Source organism: Phoxinus phoxinus, assembly GCF_949152265.1.
Source record: "Phoxinus phoxinus genome assembly, chromosome: 2".
NCBI classification, from domain to species: domain Eukaryota; kingdom Metazoa; phylum Chordata; class Actinopteri; order Cypriniformes; family Leuciscidae; genus Phoxinus; species Phoxinus phoxinus.
The window spans coordinates 49585000-49610661 of NC_136877.1; the positions used below are offsets into that span (position 1 = coordinate 49585000).

The 25662-nt window shown below is 38.2% G+C and overlaps 1 protein-coding gene across 1 annotated transcript in view; it reads left to right on the forward strand.

Moving 5' to 3' along the window:
* Nucleotides 1-24938, forward strand: part of kcnj10a (potassium inwardly rectifying channel subfamily J member 10a) — a 26314-nt gene extending 1376 nt beyond the window's left edge. The window contains exons 2-6 of the mRNA XM_079601713.1: nt 7342-7701; nt 7805-8016; nt 9999-10130; nt 10217-10394; nt 20694-24938. Of these exons, the coding sequence (XP_079457839.1) occupies nt 7344-7701; nt 7805-8016; nt 9999-10130; nt 10217-10394; nt 20694-21082 (1269 nt within the window). The 5' untranslated portion in view covers nt 7342-7343 and the 3' untranslated portion in view covers nt 21083-24938. The remainder of the gene's footprint in view (nt 1-7341; nt 7702-7804; nt 8017-9998; nt 10131-10216; nt 10395-20693) is intronic.
* Nucleotides 24939-25662: the final 724 nt, after the last annotated feature.

The window sequence follows — 25662 nt, forward strand, 5'->3', positions numbered from 1 at the left end:
TTGCTTTTGTCAAATGCATTTGTCTGCACAACTTTTTAACATTTAAATATCATGGCTTTTGGTAGCACTTTATTTTACAGTCCTGTTCCCCATGTACATAATGTACATATTACAGTATTTACAATAACTGTGTAATAATAATAACTATATACTAAACCTAACCTTAACCCAGGTAGTTACCTTATAGTACCAGTATTTTATAGGGAAGAACACTGTATGTACACATACTGTAAAATAATGGGTTACACTTTATTTTAAGGTGTCATTGTTACAGTGTAATTATATATTTAATTACTGAGTAATATTAATTAACTACATGTACTATAGGATTAGGGTTTGGTTGAGGGTTAGTTGCATGTAATTATGCATAATTTACTGTTATTACTATGGTAAGTACATATGTAACAAGGACACTGTAAAATAAAGTGTTACCAAATAATGTGCAACCTGTTTTTTTTTTAAAGTCGAACTTTCAGTGTTTAAAGCTTTTAAATGCAATGCACAGTTACAGTTCGCTCAATTAAATAACGCCGCTTCTGTTTCATGAGCTGCAGAGAAATAACATTTACTGATGCAGAGATATAAAAGAGGAGGCATATCTGCCACTATCAAATCATTTCATAGGCTCTGACTGAAACACAACATTGCGTGGGGTCTTTTCTTTTTTTCCCCTTTTCTTCTTTCAACTGATCTGATACGCTCCCCATGGCTCTTTCTGGCAAACATCACAACTGGCAAAGTTTTTGGATTTCCTCTTTGGACTGTCCCCCCCCCCCCCCCACCATTCATTTCAACCTGGTTATTTTGGAGATTTAAACCAAGCTATTAATGAAATAAATACCAGACTGCGTGCATAATGTGCAATAGATTAGTTCATAGAGATAATGTTCAGGAAATGTTGATCTGTAAAGTGTCTGGATTGTTGGCAGAGTGATTTCCAGAACACTTTGCACTGGATCAAAGACGTCAAGCACATTTAACTGTGACTGTGAGAGTCGCATTGATCCGGTGAATGGAGGAAAGTAAAAGTTTGCACAGCTACAGAATACTGATGAGAGACTTTAATATCGGTTTGTTTTTCAGTCTGTCCATCTCTCGATGTCATTCCTTCCTTTCCCTCTCTCCCTCTCTCTCTCTCTCTCTCTCTCTCTCTCTCTCTCTCTCTCTCTCTCTCTCTCTCTCTCTCTCTCTCTCTCTCTCTCTCTCTCTCTCTCTCTCTCTCTCTCTCTCTCTCTCTCTCTCTCTCTCTCTCTCTCTCACACACACACACACACACACACACACACACACACACACACACACGCAGTGTTGTATTTTTCAATGGTGGCTTCTGTCTCTTTCATCTCATCTCCGAACAAAAGGATTCTTGTGTATACAGGACGGGGAGTGAGAAAGAAAGAGATTGAGGGAGGAGAGGAAAAAAGAGTGACAAAAAAAGTCAAAGGCAGTTTGTAAACTGCGCAGTGAAACCATCATGGCTTCTTTACGTGTGTGTTTTGACGCTCTCAAGCACACATGATCAGTGTGTGTTAGAGGATGATATGAGTCTGGACACCGCTCCTGATTCTCCAGGACTGTTCTGCACATTGTAGGACATCAAAAAAGTCATAAAATACCGAATTGAAATATGCAAATGCTGACAGGATTCTCCGGTCCCTCTCACACAGCATTGAAGGAGTTTGCATGTATTCTGGACACTTTATATTCATAGTGAAATATTCACGCGTAGGCTAAATGTACAAGCATTTATTTATGCCTTTAGATCAAAAGGTCTTTGAGAGCATGAGAAACACACATCCAGTGTCTGCTGTATGCACTGTACTTGTGCGCGCGCGTGTGGGCGCGTACTCGCCGCAGTTCAGAGGTCAGCTGTGTGTACACTCCGCTCATAACATGTGTCTCGGCCTCGGCCGGCGTTAGTATTCAGAGCACAGAGAGCCAGACAGATACCTATTCATTCTCTCAGTGTGAGTCCAGAGAGAGAGAGAGAGGTCAGAGAGGGGAGAGCGTATCAGATCGCCCTGGTACTCATTCATTTCATTTATTTATTTTATTTGGTGCGGAAGGCAGAAGCTGAGTGAGACTAAACTACCACTTCTTAGACATTTAAACAAGAGAGGGAGATTGAACATAGTGCATGAATGCAAAGTCAGTCCTTGTGTAACCGCACTAAGATATCGCCGCTGTCCGTGTCCAACATTTTAGAGGTTGCTCTTTCATATTTCAGGACTCAATGGAGTTTTTTTAGGTATGATTTTTGTTTAAATATTAACTTTGTTTTTGCAGTTTGTCCTAAAATTCACAGATGAAGCACATAATTCATTTGTTTGACATCCAATAAGTGTATAAACCAATACAATTAAGGCAGTGGCTATTTACAATCATATTTTCTTAGCGATAGATGCTATTTACTCTAAAATTATATATAAAATATGTAAAAAAAGTGTTTTCTTTGCAATAAGTGTAAGTAGTTAGATGCTATTTATAATTATAGGTGAAAAATTAAATATCGTGCAAAAGTTGATTTATTTCAGTAATTCAACTTAAAAGGTGAAAACTAATATATTATATAGACTCATTACATGCAAAGTGAGATATTTCAAGCCTTTATTTGTTATAATTGTGATGGCTTACAGCTTATGAAAACCCCAAATTCAAAATTAGAATATTGTGAAAAGGTTTTCATAAGCTGTCAATCATAATCATCAAAATTATCACAAATAAAGGCTTGAAATATCTCACTTTGCATGTAATGAGTCTATATAATATATTAGTTTCACCTTTTAAGTTGAATTACTGAAATAAATTAACTTTTGCAATGGATTTATTATTAAAATGAAGCCCAGACATACCCCTACCCCTAAATAAACCGATAACACTTTATTATTAAACTGACACTTTTATTAGACACTATTATTAGACACTTTATTTCCACTTTTCAAATATTTTCTTCATTTTTATTGAAAATAAATGCTTTTCTGATCTGATGTGTGATGGGAAAAGGGTGTAGACGGAGTTCAGCAAAAGGCGGATTCGAACACGAGTCGATTTGCATCAAAACATTCGCCTTTCACTTTATATTAAGTGGCTATAAGTACTATGTACTTACATTGAAATTAATAATTTGATACAATGGACTTATTGTGTGTTTAAGTCTGTGTTTATTGTGTGACATGTTTTTACATAGTACTTATATTTTTAAAATACCTGCATGTAATTACAGCTGTAATTAATGTATGTAATGTATTAATGTAATCACATTTGTAATTACACTGTTGACCCTTCCCTTACTCCTTATACCAGCACACCTGTCCCTAACCTTACCCGTATCACACCGCAATAGCAGCAAAAGTGTTTTACAATAAAACATGAACACAAAAAGTACATTGTACTTATTTTTCGATGTAAGTAAAGCCACTTAATATAAAGTGGGACCAGACTTTCTGTCACGCGCCTCACCGCTACACTATTGCTACCGTTGACAATCCAGTGTTTTCCGTAATCTGGTCTGGCCAATCAGACGTCAGTGGGCGGAGTCAGTCTAAATAGCCTCTGCCAACAAGACGGGATATTAGCCGACTATTGACATCAGAAAACCTGAACATGCAAATGTGTTGTTAAATTATTGAAATATTATTAATCTAAAATCTCATGTATTTAAAGAAGTCAAAGAGATTTTGACAAAACTTGTCAAAACTTGTTTTAAAGAATATAGTTTGAACACCCAAAAACATTAATTCTCTCAACACACACGCCCTCAAGTTGTTCCAAACCTGTGTGAGTTTCTTTCTTCTGCTGAACACACAAGAAGATATTTTGAAGAAATATAGAATAAATTGAGGGTGAGTAAATGATGTCAAAATTGTGACTTTAAGTGTCCAAATTCTTGTGACTTTTGAGGCCACCGTAGATGTATTTCTAAAGAATTAGAGAGAAAAAAGTTGTTTGTGGAGCTTGAAAAGTTTCTCCAATGATATTGGTTCTTGACTAATGTATGATTGTGTTGTGAAACTTTATTCCAGAAAAATGTGGGATTAACAACACCCAGATAGACAATGTGTGGCTTGCATACACACACCGTTTGAGCTAACGCCGTAGAAGAAGCGAGTGAACCATTCACTGTAAAACATCTCTAACCTCCCCAACTCAACATTTTCTAGTGACTGGTCACATCTAAATTTTTCAGTTGGCCCAAGTCAAATTCTGCAAATTGATTACATTAAATTGGGCCAATTGAACATTTTAGATGCGACCAGTCACTAGAAAATTTCAAGTTAGGGAGGTTAGAGATGTTTTACAGTGTTGGAAAAACTGTCCGAGAAGCATCTACCTTCACTGTAAAAAAAGATTAGTTGACTCAACTTAACTAAGTCAAGTCATCTTGTTGCTTTGACTGAGTTAATTTGAGTCAACTTATATTCAAGTTTATGCATCAATTCGTGTAATAAACTTGACACTATAAGTTGACTCAAATTAACTCAGTCAAAGCAACAAGATGACTTGACTTAGTTAAGTTGAGTCAACTAATCTTTTTTACAGTGTTGAAACTAAGTTTCTAAAGGTGAACGGTTGGGAAACGTCATCCTCAGAGGAATGCAGAGAATAATGTGCCGTTCTTCCCATCTCTGATTCCTTCCTGCGGTTTTGTGTTTTGGGATGGTGAATAAGTCAGCCTTTTTCTCGGCATGTGAGTCGGTCTGCGTTGACGACTAGCCTTTAAATGAGAAAGGGCAGCTGCTTCCACTGTGTGAATGAGGGGCATTTAATGCGCTTGGGCAGCTGGAGGGTCTGAATGTAGAGTTAAGAAAGAGTAACGGACCACCACAGTCGGCTGGCCCCCCAAACCCGGCCCTGTACCCCTGCCTGGCACACATAATCCTCGGGAGAGAAGGATGCGCTCACGTGTCCGTGATAAAGATCGCTGAGAAAGCTGCTTTCCCCGTTTCGGCTCTTAGAGAAGTCGTTTTTTAGATACTCGCTAATGTGTCCCTAATGTGTCTCTCTTTACTTGGACGATGCACGTCTTTAGATAGAGCTCAGATAGAGAGAGAGCGCTCTCTCTTCCCATGTGACATTTCGTCTATAATGCTACGAGACGACCTAGTTTTTACAGAAGGCGATAAGGTGACAGGTTTCTCACAGGGAAGATAACTGTTGGATCCGTTAATTCGTTTCAAAAGCACTACTTTTTATGTCAGAGTAACTTGATACTAGTAGTTTTTGTAACCCTACTGTGGCTTGCATGAGTCCCATCTGATAACGTCCAAACGCTGCCCAGATAAATGAGAGAAATTAGTTGAATTATTAGCAGAGTATGAATGGCAATATGAAACTGAAACTGAAAGATCACAGTATTGCTGCAATACACTTGTTATAACAGCAAAACCTGAACAGTGAACACTCAAACAAAGAGATGTCTGGGTTACATTTTACCCTGAAAATACCTTTAAAATATAAAACATGAACTATTTTAATTGCATTTTCTTGCATTAAAGAACATTTATTGCAAATCATTGATAATATTGAGGAGATGGCAATGCCACACACATTACATTTTAAGACAATTAAGATAAACTTGCTTAATTGTCTTGGAAATAATGGCACTATGCAAAACACAAATTTTCGTTCTGCAAAATATTATTTTTTAATGTCTTTTGTATGAAATCCTGCCATGTTGACTGTCATTTTACACTTTAATTATGAGTAAAAAAGGTACACTGTGTTTGTAATGAAGGCAGAAGTTATTGTGCTATGAAGTGTCTGTGAACTGGTGAATAGTTTGCTTCACCGAGAGAATGTAAAATGTGAAACTTATGCCGTTGAACTGTGAAAGAGTCGCTTTTATGAGGCACACTATTAGCTGTTGATCATTGTCTGCTCATCGCAGGGTTTGCCACAGAAAAACATGTTACTTGCGCAATTGAAAATTAACCTAAATTTGTTTCCACGTCACAACCAGTGTGCTTAAAGCTTTAGCAATCTTTATCTAGAGTTTTAGATGTACAACTTCACCATCAATCAATATTAGCTATATATTTGAAAGGAGTTAAAGTCCCCCTGTAGTCAATAATTTTATCCCTTAAAACTCATCTTTGATCAGCAAAATTACATATTTAAAGAAAATGTCTTTGATTTTTTTTTATTCATGCCTTAAAATAACTTGAATGTAACTCTACATTTAGTATACACAGTTTTTTAAATATGCAAATGAGCCCCGCCTCCACTCACTCACTCAGCTCAGAGATCCACTGGTTGACGATCACACGTTGATCTGATTGGTTACAAGGTAGTTTGTGACGTCAGAAACACCAGCGATTTCAAACCGTGTTTTTGAGACTGTCTTTGTTCACTGCAGAAAATACTCAGCAATGCTGTCGACTTATGAACTTACACATGATTTGTCTTAAAGCATATTAAAAACACCACATAGACATATAAACAACATTAAAAGCTGGATTTTCAGTTTACAATAATCAGTGAACATGCACACTTTAAAGCATGTCTCTCTTCCCATTGAGGGAATATCAGTTTATGGTTTTTCACTGTAAATTATAAGTTGATTTGTTCAGTTTACTTCCAAATATTTTTGTATATATTTACACTAAATGTAAGATTAATCTATTCGCCATATATTACCAATTAGCAAGAATTTGACTGTCGCATTCTACAGTCTTTTACAGTTAAAATTACATACATTTTTACTGTGTATATACATTTTTAAAGGAGTTATTTTTCAGACTTTTATACTCTGAGTTATAAGTAAACTATTTAGAGATTTTCCATTGACCATGATCAGTGAACATGCACACTTTAAAGGTGCTGTATGTAACTTTTTTACTTACTAAAGCATACAAATATTATACCATAATATTAATATGTTTGCAAATATTTAGGAATAATGCTAAGTTCACATTGTTTCTCTGAAAAACACTTCTACAGCCAGTTATTTTACTTTATTATTTTACATGTTCAGTGTTGTCAGTCGGGTTTTGTTCTGGTCTGTGTGACTCCGCCCACTGCCTGTTCACCCAATAGTATTTCGACACCCCGGGATGCCAGTTAGCAGGAAACACAACGTATCGTAGCCATGGAAACAAACTGGGTCAGAGATTGGAGACTCCACACAGCCTAAAAAGCCTTGATATCCATCTAAAAATCTCTATAGTCTCCTCGGCTTTCCTTGTAAATTGCGCTCGTTCCTGTTGTGTCCTCAAACTGGCAACCCGTGTGAGCGTCGAGTCTGAGGAGGATCTCTGATATTTTGACTGCAGTGCCTATCTCGACCACTAGCTGTCATTCTTACAGACAGCACCTTTAAAGCATATCTCTCTTCCCTCCCAGCTATGACCTCAGCCACGCCCCCTTCCTCCCGTAGCCCCTCCCCTCAGAAGGTCTGCCACTCCCAGACTCAGACCGACGTCCTAAAGCCACTCCTGGGCGGAGGAGGCGGGGCTTCACCGGGAAACGGACCCGCGGCGTTGAGGCGTCGCCGACGGGTGCTATCTAAAGATGGGCGGAGCAATGTACGCATCGAACACGTCAGCGGCCGAGGGGCGCTTTACCTGCGTGACCTGTGGACGACCTTTCTGGACATGCAGTGGCGCTACAAGCTTTTCCTGTTTTCCGCCACCTTCGCTGGCACCTGGTTTGTGTTTGGAGTGCTGTGGTACTTAGTGGCACTTGTGCATGGAGATTTACTAGGTGAGGATGCTCTTCAACCGTGCCTTAAATCACATTTTATGTACATAAATATTAATATGATATTGTATTGCTGCTATTTCTGGGTCTTGTCCTTCCTCACCAGAGTTTGACCCTCCATCCAACCACACGCCGTGTGTGATGCAGGTCCAAACTCTGACGGGAGCGTTTCTTTTCTCCCTGGAGTCGCAAACTACGATCGGCTACGGCTTTCGCTGCATCACCGAGGAATGTCCACTGGCCATCATCCTGCTTATTGTCCAGCTGGTCATCACCATGGTGATGGAGATCTTCATCACTGGAACCTTCCTTGCTAAGGTACAACTCTCGAAATCTGGGTAAACACACAGTGTTTGAGTTTTTTATTCTAATGTGTTTTTCATTCAAATGCACTAATTTAACGCTGTTTTTCAATGTAAATGCGCTTAGACGGACGTCTTTAACCATTGGGTTCTGCAGCATCTCGTGCATGACACAGCAGCGTTATAAAAACCAGGAATGGGATCTTTCCGCATTTATTCAGATTTTCCGACCTTAAAAGTATGGCAAACGTTAATTGCGTAAATCAGATTTTTTTTTAGGGGGTTGTTGGTGTTGAGGGGTGGCTGGTTACTGTATGATGATTGAAATCGTGAAATGGACTTAATTACTAAATAAACTGCAAAATGTTACGTTTTCTTATACATTTATTTCATGCACGGATTACTCACGATAGCGCTCCACGAGCTCACGCCGCCATCCGCGGGACACTACTAGCATGTTGGTCTGGGTTCAAACGAAGCGCCAAATGCGAGTAAAAATCTGAGTTGAAACTGTAACATGCTGAGGAAAGCAGGCGCAGGCGAGGATTAAGTGCAGGATTTTTAATTAAGTAACACATAACTCAAACAAAAGAAACCAATACATGTACAACAACTGGCAAAGTAACAAGTGAAACACAAGGGCTATAAATACACAGGGGCAAACAAGCTTAACTAGGAAATGAGGAAACAAGAGACACCTGGGGAGACGAATCAACATGGAAAACTACATAGGACTAAAAAACTTGGCACAAGACAGGAAATGACATAAGTACACACAAGAAAAGGGGAACACAAGACAGGAAATGACATAAGTACACAAGAAAACGGGATCACAAGACAGGAATCATGACAGTTACTCACCAGTTGCCTGGTGACTTTTTTGATTATGAATTAAGACAATGCATGGATGTGAGAATGTGATATGGTTTAGTGCGATCATCAAATCATAACGGTTGTGATGTAATTATATAAATATATAGTCTGACGCGCTGCATGTTTCTCAGTAAAGCAGAGCACTGTGTTCATTTTCAGATTCGATTCACAGTAAATGCTCTGTGTGTTTGAGTCGCTTATAATTTGCATTTGGGAACTCAACATGTGCCAACTATCTTCCCAAATTTGTAATGAGAATTGTTTATAAATCTGTGAATCAACAAAGAGAAGCGTAAGATCTCGCTGCGGTTTCCCGCCAAAATAAAAGCACAATGGTTTAACGTTTGAAAGCGAAGAAATGAAGACAAATAATGTTAATTTTACTGTTGTTTTGTAAAATAAAATAAAAATAATTATTGTTATTATTATTATTTTTTTTTTTTAGCTGATCACATGCTTGAAAATGCGGTGCTCAAGTTAAAAAAAGTTAAACTTTTTAGAAAACGCGTCTCTAGACCCTGCATTTTTTTTCGCTCTACTACCTGCGTATCGCTTTTTTAATCAGCTAAAGACAAAAAAGAAGAAAAACCTAATTAATAATAATAATAATAATAACAATAAAAATAACTTTTAACGGAATAATTTTAAATTTATTGTACTTTACTTTACAGAACAACATTACAATTACAATTACTATCTATTTAAGAGCTCTGGCACTGAAACAAAAATCTAGTTGCTAATTTTCTTATAAAAATTTTGATTAAAAAAAAAGCTGTAGGTTTGCGATTCTTGTTTGTAGAGCTGCACAATTTGTTCAAAGATTTTGTGATTTATATATCAATATGATAATATTAATAATAATAATAATAATTATTATTTTTATTATTTGTATATAAAAATATTGTAATTAATTTAACTAATTAAATATTTAAGAAAATATAATAGTATTAATAATTATTATTACTGTACTCTAAAACAAACAATGTGTTGCAGCCTTTGCAATTTGATAATTGCACTAAGCCATATTGTGATTTTAGGTTTTATTGCAATTAACCGAAACTAAATCAATGGCTAGATCTGGAACGATATCTGATTTAAAATGTTCACTTATTCTGTGATGTACAGGTAGCTCGGCCGAAAAAACGTGGCGAGACGGTGAAGTTCAGTCAGCATGCTGTGGTGGCCAATCACGAGGGCCGACCTTGTCTCATGATCCGTGTCGCTAACATGCGCAAGAGCCTCCTCCTGGGCTGCCAGGTAAACACATCTCTGTCAAATTCTGATTAAATAATAAGCTCATATTCATCGTATACGTGCAGCTCATCATATCTCTGATTTCTCAGGTGACAGGTAAGCTCCTGCAGACGTCAGTGACTAAAGAGGGTGAGACGGTACGTCTGGACCAGAGGAATGTAGCCTTTCAAGTGGACACGTCCAGCGACAGTCCCTTCCTCATTCTGCCCCTCACTTTCTACCACATTATAGATGACAACAGCCCCATGCGGGCCTGGGCCGCCAAAGGTACGCAAGCCTTGGAGAACTAGAGTGTTAGAACAATAAAATGTTATGATGAAGTGCTGGGCGGTATACTGGTTAACGTGTTTATTTTTGTTATGATATGAATTTTTAATATACCGCTATATTGGTGTATGTCGCTTAAACAACGTTGGGAACACGGCGTGACACTGTTTGAGAGGGTCTTTTCACTGTTGCACTGTGGTGATACACAGCTCTGTGTGTGTTACTAAGCGTGACGGTGAAGATGGATAGGTTAAGGATAGGTTAAACCAGGCCTGGACTGGGACAAAAAATCGGCCCTGGCATTTTGGCCCAGACCGGCCCACTACTTATGATCATAACCACCACCCATCTTTGCACGTCCTTGAATATGTATACCAACTCCTATTCCTTAAAAAACACTAATGCCATGTAATGAGTGAGTAGGAACGAGTGAGAGTTCACAGATGAAATAAGTAATTTATTAATACAATTGAACTATACTCCACAGTGATGAATCCAAAAAAACAAGCTATAAGCTGCATTGGCATAGCAATACCAGTGTTTCTCACAGGATTTTTGGCAAACCTGTGGTGGGTGGACATCGGCCTTCTTCTAACCCCCCCGATCTACGTATTTCATGGGCCGGTCTGTCAGAAAAAAAAACTAACGCTGACTTTTTTTGACCAATGCATTACACCAGCACTCACCCAGCGCCGCCGATTAAGCAAAACAAAACGAATGGGCCGCGGATGTACGATCGGCCCAAAAAGCACGTCGGCCCGGTATGCCAGATTGCCAGTTCAGGTCTGGGTTAAACTATAATTGATTACTGTCCAAAAGGGTTTGACATCGTTAAATAAACATGAGCACTGCACGTTTCAAAGTCAGAACGTGGCTATGTTTTTATTTATTTATATGAATGTATCTTTGAAGGAAACTGACCAACTTGAAAAGTTTCAATGTTATTTTCATTTAATCTTTCTTTATCTTTCCTGATAAGATTTAATTGTGAAAAATATCGTCAAATACAGTTTTGGTCATATCGCCCAGCACTATTATGATGTTGGAATTCAAAAATTCAGTATGAAAGCCTAAGTCTAGAACCGTCCCATCCGAAAACATATTCCTTACTTTTTAATGGAAGTTGAGCTGGTGTCTTTGTAGCTCAACTAGGTCTTGGGTCAAGCATCTGCCAACTGTGTGCGCTGGTGCAACCTTAGGTGTCGACCAAAGGGTTGGTGTTGCCAATGTAACGGAGGCCAGCTAGTAAAACCTCACTCCCCTGACCTCAAGAGCTGCCCTAGTGCCAGACGCAAGAGACTGCTGTGTTTGGTGTCCTTGTTAGCGCACCTGCCTCCCATGCCAGAAACTAGGGCTGTCACTAACGTTTATTTTGGTAATCGAGTAATCGGGCGATTATTTTGACGATTAATCGAGTAATCGGATTTTTTTTTGTGGTAATAAAAACAGACCTAAGCAAATAATAGCTTTTAAAACAGTGTTTCTCCACCCTGTCCTGAAGGACCCTCAACACTGCACGTTTTCTTTGTCTCCCTAATCAAACATGTGTTTGATTAGGGAGACAAAGAAAACGTGCAGTGTTGGGGGTCCTTCAGGACAGGGTTGAGAAACACTGCTTTAAAATGACTTAAAATACATATATAAATAATTACAATGAGGCAATAATAATTATTTCAAATAAAGTATCAAAATCATATTATAGTTTTTATAGAAAAACACTGTTAAAATGGAAAATATAATATACATAATATAGACTTATGTATATTATGTATTATAACAAATGCCTGCAGAGGGCGCCAATGGCCTGGTGTTGTTACACTTTACAGCTGATCAAATCCTGGTTAATTCTCGGCTAAACGATATTTAATTCAAATGTTAACTTTATCATTAATATTTGGCAACTTCTTTTAAATAGAAATGCTACAGCCACTGTAATTTATTGAATAAGAAAATGTGGACATCAAAACATGCAAACTCAGAGCAAATGGTTTAGACTTTTATTTTGAAATAGCAAAGAACAGTTCGCATATTTAGAAACACATCGATGTATTCTCCCGTGTTGGCGCAGGTTTATAAATGATTCACCTTACAAATCTGATTAAACGGCGCACATCGCATGTAAATGATTAAAGCACTCAATGGCATTATCTATTCCTCAGTATGTTTTTAAAAAGGTTTAATACATTGTGCAGCCTTATAAAAAACGGTCTAATAATGCGGTTCATGGATTCCCGTCTGTGGAGCGCGCCACTTCCGTTTTTTTGCCGGTTACTCGACACAGTTAAATTGCAATCGAGGATTTTTTAAAATCGAGTACTCGAATTTAATCGAGGAATCGTGACAGCCCTACCAGAAACACATATTCAAATGACCCCTCGTCGCGGTGCGAGTGGAACCGGAGGGGTTACATTGGTGCCGTGACCCGGATGGGAGTGAGGTTTAGGGGTGTGTGTGTAGCGCAGGCCAGCTAGTAAGAGCTGTGTGAGTAAACCTCACTCCCCTGATCTCAAGAGGCGCTCTAGCGACAGACGCTTGAGACTTGAGACCTTTATCGTCCTTGTTAGCGCACACACCTCCCATGCCGAAAAATGCTGGTTCGAATCCTCCTCGTCGCAGTGCGAGCAGAACCGGAGAGGTTACACCAACATCTTTGAGATTCCTGATGCTCTAAAAGTAGAGCATGGGTTCGAGTCTCAGGGTATGCATGAACTGATGAAATGTATACTGTGAATGCAATATAAATTTTGTTCGATAAAAGCGTCTGTCAAATGCATGAATGTATTTTAGCTTAGACTAATTTGAGCTTCTTTGCGATTGTGCGGGAGTGCAGAGGTGGCACTAGCTGTGGTGGCAGATGAAAACTGTCAGTAGGATACACCTGAGAACAGAGACAGCGTGGTTCGGCTCCAGCAGAGTTTCTCTGAGGATAGAGAGCTGCACGAGAGAAACGTGAAACAGCAGTGTGGGGAGAGGTGTCAAAGACATCAGAGAAGCTCTGTTTCAGTGCGGAGGTCACGCTGCAGGCAGAAAGACCGAGGAGTTCTGGCACTCGGAGCACACGCCGGTGCCCTGTTTCCACTGACACTTCACACCTGAATCAAGTGCGCGTAGCTGGCTCAATTTATGTTTCCACTTTGCCTCTACTTGATTAATCATGAAGGTAAACGTGAACTAGATTCGTGCATTTAGTGTTTGCATTTACATTTACATTTAGTCATTTAGCAGACGCTTTTATCCAAAGCGACTTACAACTGAGGACTACAGCAAGCGAGTCATCGTGAAGAGGCAAAAATAACGCAAGAAGTGCTCAAAATACAAAGTTCTGGCAGTGCTCAGAGTAGCATAAGCCAAACGAGGGAGGATTAAAGTTTTTATTTTTTTATTTTATTTTATTATTATTATTATTTTTGATGTCAAGTGCTTACGGAAGAGATGAGTTTTCAGTTGTCTTTTGAATGTGGTCAGGGATTCTGCATTCCGGACGAGGAATCCAGTTTGCCTGTGCAAAACTGCCTCGATTCTAGTGTGTTGCTAGGGTGTTGCTATGCAGTTGATAGGGTGCACTAGGTGGTTTCTAGGGAATTGTTAGTGGTGTTCTGGGTTTTTGCTCGCTGGCCCAAGTCAAAATGTAATGGTGTGTTCAAGACATGTCGGATAGATCGTATTTAGAAGTTGAACACAAATGAAAGGAACCACAATATCATAATTGTGAGTGGGAAATGCTTTCTTTGAGTTTATGAGTTGGAGGCGTATCAATGAGAAAACATAGTGACTCAATGAAGACTCAATGAAGGTGATGGTAACTTTATTAATTTAAAATAAAGCTAGATTGCATGTACAAAATATGATAATATTATTCAATTACGTAAGAATGTATAACAATTCAGTTTGCAGTAATTAAAATGTAATTAAAATAAATCCTATTCATCACTTTGTACAAAAGGTGCATCGCCATCTTGTTCTGACCAAAGTGATTTGAACGCGCCTGACACACCATAATTACGACTTCCCAACTGATAAATACGAATTTGCAGGAGAACACAACACGAGTCTCACATCAGTGTGAGTTTGTAAAATGTTATTTTAGGCTGTTTAATTGCCAGCCAGGTAAAAATCACAAGTCAAGATTGCTTAGAAAAGTGAAGGCACGCCACAAACCACTAAAGCCACTTATTTGTAATATTTTTTTTATGATTGTTGCTCGTCAGATCTCAGTTGTTCTTAAATGTTACGGCAGTCAAGATTTGTTAAAAATGGACGTTTTACATAATCAATCCGGGACTCTTTCGGTGCCGGTTAGCTGCATTACATGGCTAGCAAATAAAAACAATCTCTTGCGTTAAATTTGGTGGTGTACTTTTCTTGAAAAGGAAAAGAGCCGAAGCTGATGTGTGGAGCGAGTGGTGGTTTGATGTTGTTAATTTCATCATCAGTTTTTGTGCTGCTATTGGTCATTTATTTATTTGACGTGGTCGTAAGAGACGCCACACTGCAGGACTGTGTCTCAAATCTGAGGTCAGATCTGATTGCAATGGTCATTAATCGGATGTCGGCGAACATGTCACACTAAAAACTTCAGATTTTGGCCTAGGATCAGATTAATCTTTTAGGATTCGCAAAATTTCTTTTAGACGGCCTAATCATGCACTTGGCTTAACTCTAACTAAGTTTAGGCAATAATAATAGCACTTTGGCAATCAGAAACACCAGCATTTTTGTTTTTTTGATGCAACTGTAATTATTTATTGAGGCCTTCAAATCCAGTCATTATGAATCCAGTCATTATGAGACTCAATGTCTCCGATGTTCTGGTTACTAACAGATCTCCGGTCATCAATAAATTAAATGTTTGAAGCTATTTTAGCCATTTACTAGGTGAACGCTAAATTCGTTTTTGCAGGTTTGAGGGTAAAAATCAGGACCATGCTGGAAAATACCAGCTTATAGCCGCCGGGCCAAGCTGCCTACTGCTCTGTTTTGATGGTTTATAATGGGTTTTTGGGCATATGTCAGCTGGTCAAACCGGAAGACTGGGTTTTTAGAGTTTGGGAATGATAGAAATCCTTTGTGGGAAACACTGGAAAAATTGTAATTGAATTATTGGAGGTTAAAAGACAGAAGCAGATTTCACGTTCTCTGTGCAGCAGCACACACAGTTTTAGCGTGAGTTGTAGAAAATGTAATAATGAGTTAGGTGAGGGGGGCATGTTTACAGGAACTAGAGGTTTCTATTATTGGCAGATGAGCTGCATTTCTCATGTGTCTTCTTCCTCCCTCCATCTCATTTTCCCTCTTTTACCCCCCCTCCCCATTCACTTTCTCTGCAGACGTAGCTTTATCAGTCCCCCCATCCCTCTTTCTTTTATACATTCTCTCTCTTCGGCTGGAATGTGTGTGTGAGAGCGTGCCAGAGCGTCTCATTAGAAGCACAAAGCAGCCCAGTTCCTGGTGCTGACACGCAGGTCGTGGATCCAGTTACGGTCCCAGTCTTTACCCCGTCGAGGGCCCAAGCTATCAGACCCTCCGGTCCCCGTGTTCGCACTGAATACGACTCTCATCTATGGCTTTTCCTGTACGTGCATCTCCTTGTGCATTTGTTTATAGTGTCTTTCTCAATGCTTGCTTCTCATCGGGTCTGTAGTCCAGCCAGATCGCCCTAGTGTAATTGACTGTAGTCGGATTATACGGTATAGGGTTATACTTAATAGACCCCACTTACGCCTAATGCTACCTAATCCAAATGAAACTCTTGATGACTTCCCGTGTCGTCTTGTGAAGCTAGAAATGACTCTGTTTTTGTATGTCGACCATAACATTAATATGAAGTAGAAATAGCTATTCACATGCTCCCGTTGAAGTGCATTTGCACATGAATGGATCTCAAAGATGAACTGGCACTGGTTTTAAAAACGTGTCGCTGTGTTACAGTCTAAATCTGTAAATGCACGAGTGGCTGTGTGTAAACGTACGTGTGTGGATGTGTGCCCACAGTGTGTGTGAATCTATAGTAAAAAAAAAAGCCTAAATGCACAGTGTGCCCGTCTGCTGAATGTGGCATTGTGTTTGTGTAAGAGGCTGAGGAGGACAGACACGGGCCTCTGCGTGCTGGAGCTTAAAGCCGGATGAACCGGTGAACAGGACAGTCGTCATGAACATGTGTGAGTCCCTGCTGAGCTGCATGCAAAGATTGTGTGTTTACTAGTATCAAATTAGAGATGCACGAATAGAAATAATAGCTGGGAAAATTACCTAACCTCACCCAAAAAAATTATTAACTCACCCTTATGTCATTCCAAACCCATAAGATTTTGGTTAATCTTCGAAGCACAAGTTAAGATATACACTGAAAACCCTAATAAGTTGATTGAACTCAATTGATTTGAATAAACTCGTTCCCTCAATTTAATTGAGTAATGGGGTCTCTCAAAACGTGCATATTTAAGTTTACTTAACTTGGTGCTTATGTAGACTTGACTTGTTTAGTTCACCAAACTTGAGGATTATTTAATTTACCTAAACAATAAAGTTTTTTTTTAACTTAGTGTTAATTTCAAGTGTACTTGTATATTTAAGTAAACTCAACATGAAAATTTAACTGAAATTAGAATTTAATTCTAAATTTTAAAGTTATTATTTTTGACTGCATTTTTATAAAACCCGGAAGGTTTCTGTCTCTTCATTGACAGTTCAGGTAAACAAAATTTAGAAGATCCAAAAAGTCATAAAGATGTCGAATGAATTAATCTGTATAATCCGAGTCTTGTGTCGAGATATGATTTATTGCATTGATTTGATTCACATATAAACACTTGCGCTTGTGTGTTCATCACATGCTAGAACAAACCTCATTGGTTCTCGTGCGCCACGCTTGTGTTTACCGTACATGACGATCTCTATGTATGTGTCCATCCTTGTTTAGATGTAAATAAAAGCTTCAATTAGATGTGTTCATCGTATAAAGGGATCTTGTAAGGTTTGCTTTCAATGGGGAAACAGAAACCTCTCAGGTTTCATTAACAAATATCTGAATGTGATTCGAAGATTAACCAAAGTCTTATAGGTTTGGAACCTTAGATGGGGAGTAAATGAATATTTGATATGCATAATGCAATAGTCAAATTACTTTGGGTGTAATTTACAAAATACAAGCCTGGGTTTAGATTAAGTCAGGATTAGGCCTTAGTTAAATTAGGACATAATTATTATTATTTTTTTTTTAAATGTGCCTTAGAAAGAAAAAAAAAGACTGGTGTGATTGAGGAAAAAATAAAAACAATGACACTGATATATTTTAAGATATTTCAGTGCAAGTTGGTTTCAGTTAAAGAAGCTCAACATGCCGTTTAGTCTGGATTAGGGTTAAGTCTCGTCTATGAACCCAGACAATAGAGTTTCAGAGTCTCAGACGGCCTCGGTTTATTACCGGGAATCGAAACACTGTGTGTATCACGAGCTGCCGGTGTGTAAATGAACATAGAGCCGCTTCGTGCATTCATTTACATGCAGACAAACCACCAGATTAAAAGATCAGTGTAAAACATAAATATAAGTATTGCTATTTTACCATCGTACCATATTGTACTATGCAATAAAATAACTTATTAGTGTTATTAAATACTGTTTTTTACTTAATAGTACAATTTCTTATTTTGCTTAATTTCTTTTTAAAACTCAAGTGGAAAGTTTTTTTCCTCAATCTTCAGTTTATAGTGACTGAAAGAGGGTTGAGTTGGTTCTTGTAGAGATCAGTAGATCTCAATTTTCCAACTTTTCCAGGTTTTTCTCAAATCGTTCAACCTTAAAACTCGGTCATTTTTCAAATTATTTTAATGAACATTTTTTAAGTGTTTTTAATTTCAGTACAGATTCACTCCCCAACAAAATCCCCCCAATCATCCTACAATTAATTAATTACAATTACAAGTCATCTGTTGAAAATTCCTGTATTTTTTCCATATCGCAATATATAATGCAGAAAAACAAAATATTGCAATACCATTTTTTCCAATAACGTGCAGCCCTAGCTCACATGATTGATTGTGTGTGTGTGTGTGTTGAGCTGTCCTACTGAAATTGATAAAGAAATATTCAAACAAAATGACATATCATTTCATCATTCATCGATATCGTTCCAAACCTGTCACTTTCTTTCCTCTGTGAATGCGAAAGGAGATGTTTTGAAAAGTGTTCCTCCTACTAATGTCCATGCAGTGAAAATATTGATATACAGAAATATATCTTAATAAATAAACAGCTTTTCATGTCAAATTAGTGCAGTTTAGTGCATTAGTCATTTACTATGTTTACTTATTTATGATACTATAATAGAAGAAAAGTAACCAATATGAAACATTAAAACGTAACATGAAAAGGCACTGCAAAGAATGACCCGTATATAACACATTGATTTCCTCAAACACATTAAACACACACATCAGATCTGCTAGAAAACACACTGAGGGTCTTTCCACTGAGCCAGAGTGTGAACGACACGTCCATTAATTATCATTAATAGCCAGTATGATGTGAATGTATGAGCATTTATGTTAGGCTATATAATGCTTCTGTCTATATATACTGGCCCTAAAGCGTTTTGCTTCCCGTCTGACTCTGAATCTCATTGCATTAGAAAACATCACATCTGTTGTTTTAGCATTAACACTAAAACAATACAGATCTTACACACTTATATCTCTGAAATGTTTTTGATTTTTTTGGTAAAATAATGACACTTGCTCAATATTTATAATATATGTATACGTGTGACCTAAGTGTTCAAATGCGTCTCTGCATTGGATATATTTGTGTGTGAATGTGTATGCATTCCAGAAACACACTTTGCCAAATGTTTGTGAGCATGATGAAGTGATCTTGTGTGTTTGTGGATTATGAAACCCCATGTTTTTTGCTCCCAGAATGCAGAACTGGCTCTGGGTTAAAGGAGAGACTGTTTTCACAGATGACAGTCTCTTGCTTTGAATGTGGGATGTTGATGCAGGTGTGTGTGTGTGTGAGAGAGAGAGAGTGTGTGTGTCAGTGGGTGAATGGCATGTTTACGATTTAAGGCATTTGTATGTCTGCTGGTATGAGCCATAAGTGTCCTTGCACACCATTATTTTTTAAATTATTTTACTTTATACAATTATTTTACTTTATTTTATTTTATTAACACATTTTACTATTTTTTTTACAAACTATCTACTTGTCTTGCTGCTGTTTGTTTTGATGCAAAGTGTGTGCATGGTGTCGGTTTTTATTGTTACAGGCTTTTTGCACATCTTGTGAAAGGCTTTCTTAATTTTAAAGGAATCATTCACCCAGAAATAAATGAATTCTGTCATCATTTACTCCAAACCCATTGACATTTGTCTTTTAAGAATATACATTTAATGAATATGTAATGAAACCGGGATGTTAAGCTCCGAAAAAGTCCCTAAAAACTAGTCAAGTCACCTTCATTTATATAGCGCTTTTAACAATATTGATAGTTTCAAAGCAGCTTTACAGTGAGAATAGGAAACTAAAGTCACAGAGATAGTTTAGGCTTTACAGCAGCTCTAGAGTAAAGTTATTGTCCAGCTAAAGTTAGTTTTCATTGATTCACTTCCGCCGCAAAGATCATTATTTGAAGACTTCAGATGCAAAAGCCTCTAAGTCCGTCTAAAGTTTTAGTTTAATATTAACATTTTGATAGTATTTGATGAACGTATACTATGTGCGGAGAGCATTCAAGGCGAAACTTGAAAAATTTGAATATCGTGCAAAATTTAATTTATATCAATAATTCAACTTAAAGGGTGAAACTAATATATTATATAGACTCATTACATGCAAAGTGAGATATTTAAAGCATTTATTTGTTATAATTTTGATGATTATGGATTACAGTTTATGAAAAGGTTATGTTCTAACACAATTAGAATATTGTGAAAAGGTTTTCATAAGCTGTAAGCCATAATCATCAAAATTAAAACAAATAAAATATCTCACTTTGCATGTAATTGAGAGTCTATATAATATATTAGTTTCACCTTTTAAGTTGAATTACTGAAATAAATGTACTTTTGCACCATATTAAAATTTTTCTAGTTGCATCTGTATGTTCCAAGCTGAAAGTTTTGAAAAATGTTATCTACCCTGTTGTACCCTAAAAATATTCACTATGACAGATATTCAGAGTAAGTTTCTGATTCGAGAGCAGCGCCACATTTTAATTCGCCACCCATACAGGTTTCTAACAGCATGGGATGAACTGTACGCTACTGTACGTCTGATTCTCTGCGTATCTTTCCTTCTAAGGTGGTGGGTGGACAGACCCGGAGATGGCTGACTTCGAGTTGCTCGTGATCATGAGCGCCACCGTGGAGCCGACCTCGGCCACATGCCAGGTGCGCACCTCTTACCTGCCCGACGAGATCCTGTGGGGCTACGAGTTCCCCCCCGTCGTCTCCCTCTCCCCGTCCGGAAAGTACGTAGCAGATTTTGCCTTTTTTGACAAGGTTGCCAAGACCAAGACCCCACCTGTTTTTAAGCAAACCCCGCCTCCCAGCACACAGTCTCCGCAACACCAAGGCAGCGGAGACCATGACACGGAGAAGATGCGATTGGAGGAGAGCTACCGGGAGGAACGGGGGCGGGAAAGGGGGCGTGTCCGAGACCAGCACAGCGTCCGCATTAGTAACGTCTAGAGAGAGAAAAACAGCTTGGATGAATGACTGAGAAAGGGATCTGATGGAGATAAACTGCTTGAGTACTCGTTTGATTCAGCGTTAGCCAACTTTTTTTTTTTTTTTTCGATGCCACTGAGCTTACCTGTTTTACTAGGTAGCGTGCCAGCAGAGTTGGCTAGCGCTGAAATACACTGGCATGCAAGCATGAAATAGAGAAGAGAAAGAGAGCGGCTATGTTCGGAAGAGCACACTAGCATACTACTCTCGCTGTTTCTGCAGAAAACTGTGCACAGCGTGACCGCTTTCTCTATGAACACAACACAAATTATACAAATTTGATTCCTTTTCACGTAAATTATGAATACAGGGGTCCGTTCATAAAGACTTATTTTTTGCGCGGTACTATTTAACGACATAAAAACATCTTTTCCATAGTACTTGATTGGTAAACGAATACATTTTGATGTTTGCATCACTTAATCAGATCCATATGTGTGGCTTTTTCTCACACTATTGGCTAGGTTTGGTTGTAGGTCTACGTTATTTTCAAGCGCTTAGTGCATTAATCTTTTACCGCACTCACCGGATGTTTCATTTGGTCATGCGCCACATCAGCACGTTTTTTTCTAGCCTGGTGGGTGCGTCTCAATCAGCTCCCTAGTTCAGTAGTCAGGGCACTGATCGGGGAGTCCCCTGTACCCTTCATTAAGGCACTGTTTAGGGAGCAGTCATTTGTAGTGGTGTCTGAAACCATAGTGGACGTTATCAAGTGCACTCATTCAATCCCATAATGCACCGCAATAACGAGTGTGCAACTGATTTACGCTCAACGGCTAGACAATACCAATAATGCACTGTGAGATTCGCGCGTCAAATCAATTACCGCGTCTGACCAGAAGATGGCGCCGCCGCTGAATCATACATCCACTTTCCATTTAGTCCAGCGTAATATCATACAAGTATAAATTCCTTTTTAATTGATTATTACATTGTTTAATTAAGGTTTATACAATCTTTTCATTACTTCTGGAGCTGCCAGTTTGCTAAGTTTCAAATCATTATTAAACAGCAAGTACAAACTATGCAAGAGCGGCAGCCCTTCCGGCACTCAGTGTCCGAATTCACTCACTCGTTTTCATTCACTCCGTCAAGTATACACTATATTAGTGGAGTAATGTAGGCAATAGTGTATGAGGGCATAGGTGGAGATTTCGAACACAGCTTCTGTCCAAATACTGATTCACAAGCTCAATCAAACTGATTGAGGGTATGTTGTTTCACGTACAGACGACAACGTTGTCAAAACGTTCCCCGTTCACTCGGATCTGAGAAGACGATGAATAAAGATGCTGTATTCTGCTGCCTGGTGAATTTTCACATTTTCAGGCCCCCAAAACGATTGTCGTGTAAATTAGCGACCACAACGCATAAAACGTTTTCCGTTTTTTAGAGATGCACCAATTGATCGACTGGTGACCGGAATTGGCCGATTTTTACGTGATCAAATGCACTCGGACGCCCATTCTAGTCAATGCTTGTGTTTACACCGGCCGCGACGCGGCTCTTAACGCCACTTCGTTAAATATAGGCGCCTAGTCTATTTTTGACGGACGCGCGTCCAAGTCGCACCGGAAATACAAATAAAAGTAAAAAAAACCCCTGTCAATTTCAAAATAAACACCCTTTGCAGACTCCCAATTCTATTGCACACCAATATATCCATGGTAGAAACCATTGACTGTAAGGTAGAAACCCAAAATCAATAAAAAAACACGTCGGACAGGCAAAAATCCTGTCTTTAAAAAAAAAGAAAAAACACGTCGGACAGACAAAAATCCTGTCTTTTTTTTGACAGTCGCTTCGCTTCTGAAATGCTCCTGGTGTGAGTTGTCACCGCGTGGAGGACGGAATAAAACCATGTCGGAGCCGTGATGCGCGGATTTCGGCGCCGAGTCTATTTTTTGTATTTAAAGTGAATAATTAAAGTGAAAGCACAGTTTTGATTGACAAAATAAATATGGTTTCACACAAAAAGCGCAGAATTTGCATGTCTAGTGTGTTTTTAACAAGAACTGGAGTAGCTATGTCAGAAAAGAAAATGAAGACTCAAAAATATTTATAGAAAATGTACCCATTTAAACTTGTTTTTATTATTCAGTTTGGGTAAAAGTATATAGTGTTTTATAAAAACATCTATAGAAAATAAATATTTGCGTGTGCTGTAAAGTGGTTAGAAAAAATGGCATTATCGGCAGGTCAAACTCAACGACAAATCGGGATCGGCCGAGAAAATTGTAATCGGTGCATCTCTACCGATTTTAGTTCAAACCTGTTGTGTAAACGGCCCCTAAGACGCACCCAGAACAGAACCAGAGCACGCTCGGATATGTATCCCACAATGCAGTGCACTTGATATAATAGGTGTGTTTGACTTATGATTTCAGAAGCGCCAGCATTTTTATAATTTTACCAAAAGCTACTTGTAGTGTGAAGCTAGACTTTAATTTTTTTTTTTAGGACTGCCAGAAGTTATAGGCTCATAAAAATGCACTTAAAATGGCAAAATAAAGCATGTTAATTGTTTCCAGCTAATAATTAGCTGAATTAAACCCATAATGTGATGATGTTTGTTTGACAACACTACTAATTGAAATGCTTATCACTGCATAATGCACGTCACTCACATGATACTAACATATAGGCACAGTATCCTAGTGATCCTTTCCGAACACAGCCGCAGACATAAAATACTGTAAACTACTAAACTATTAGACCATGTGGAATCAAACGATGATTCAACATAGATCTGCTGCTTTACACACGACAAATACAGCAACAAGCGCTCGCCGGGCCGCTCGCTGCGATGGACTAGTTCTCCACCTTGTGGCCAAGAGTAGCGGTGCCACAGATCTGAGACACTTCGAGAAGAACAACTATTCTGTCAACTCTGATGGACATTTCCTGATTTTATAAACACGTGGATATTGATCTATTTTTTGCAGATGGATTATGGATTACGACGGACTGGAGGGTTGCATGATATTTAAACCACTGTACTGTAGTTATGCTAGAGCGGAGGTACAACATTTAGAGGAATAACTTGTGCGTGTCTTATTGAGAGACTGGAATCCATCCATGTGATTTTTATCTTGTGTCTAACAGTGCCAGTATAGAGCTATTTTGGGTAAAGATCTAGTTTTCTTCTTCCTCTCCCTATAGTTGATCTTTTGTCACTGGAATAAACGCAATGATGTTTTGTTAACAATACTAAAAGCACTTTAACTCGAGGAGGAGGAGGAGGGTTTATTTTTGATATTTTCTTTGGGTCCAACTTAACTGTACATGGTCTGTTTTATATGTGGAGAAAATGAAAGAATATATTTTGAATTATAGTTATGGATATAGTCAACGTGCCGATGAATTATGAATAGTAATAATAATAATAATTCGTTTTTTTGTTATTGTTAGTGATTTGAACAAACCCCTGACCTTATTGAACATAATCTGTCCTGCACTTTTTATGTTACAGACATGAAAGACTCTTCAAATCATGCAGATTATTGAGGTGAAGTCTAATTAGCTTTATGAAATTAGTTTTATAAGCGATTTAACATTTTTGGGTGATATAAACCACTTGGCAATGCCCTGATAACCACTTAAAACACATTATTATTATTATTATATCAGATGGCTTGATAAAGAATGGCTTTGGCTGATCGTAAGCACATGTTGCCTGTCTTTAACGGTGGCTGTAAGGAAACTTCTGTTTCATGAACTTGCGTTTGTGTTTAGTCACTTTCAGAACTGGACTTTCATCACTTTAACTGCTAATGATCTCAAATGACTGTTTTTAATAAATGAGAAGTTTTGAAGCAGTTGCGCTGTGCTTGTGTGTGTGTGCTCAGTGGACGGTGTTAAACCAGTTTCGTGACACATGTGCTCTTGTGAGGTGAGTATTAAAAAGACCCGCTGTGTATTCCCTAAAACTCCCAGCATCATGAAAATGAAAGATTGAAGTGTGATGCAGATGCGTCACTTTACATTACATTAGTTACGCTTTTTATTAGCGTAACTGTGAACAAGCGCATGTACACACAGAGAATCCAAACACTTAAGATGTTACTCAATATTTGTTGGTGTTTTTGCTGTCCTGTCAGAGCTTATTGAATTATGTGCTGTTTATGCAAACCCAGTTTAGAGACTTATTGGACAGTTATGCTGCTTAAATTATTTTGTATTATAATATCTTAGTCAATGTAATAGATAGATGGATGGATGAATAGATGGACAGACCGACGGATGGATGATGAACGGATAGATAGATAGAGAGATAGATAGATAGATAGATAGATAGATAGATAGATAGATAGATGGATGGATGGACAGCCTGAGAGATAGATAGATAGATAGATTAGATAGATAGATAGATAGATTAGATAGATAGATAGATAGATAGATAGATAGATAGATAGATAGATAGATGGATGGATGGATGGATGGACAGCCTGATAGATAGATAGATAGATAGATAGATAGATAGATAGATAGATAGATAGATAGATAGATAGATAGATAGATAGATAGATAGATAGATAGAT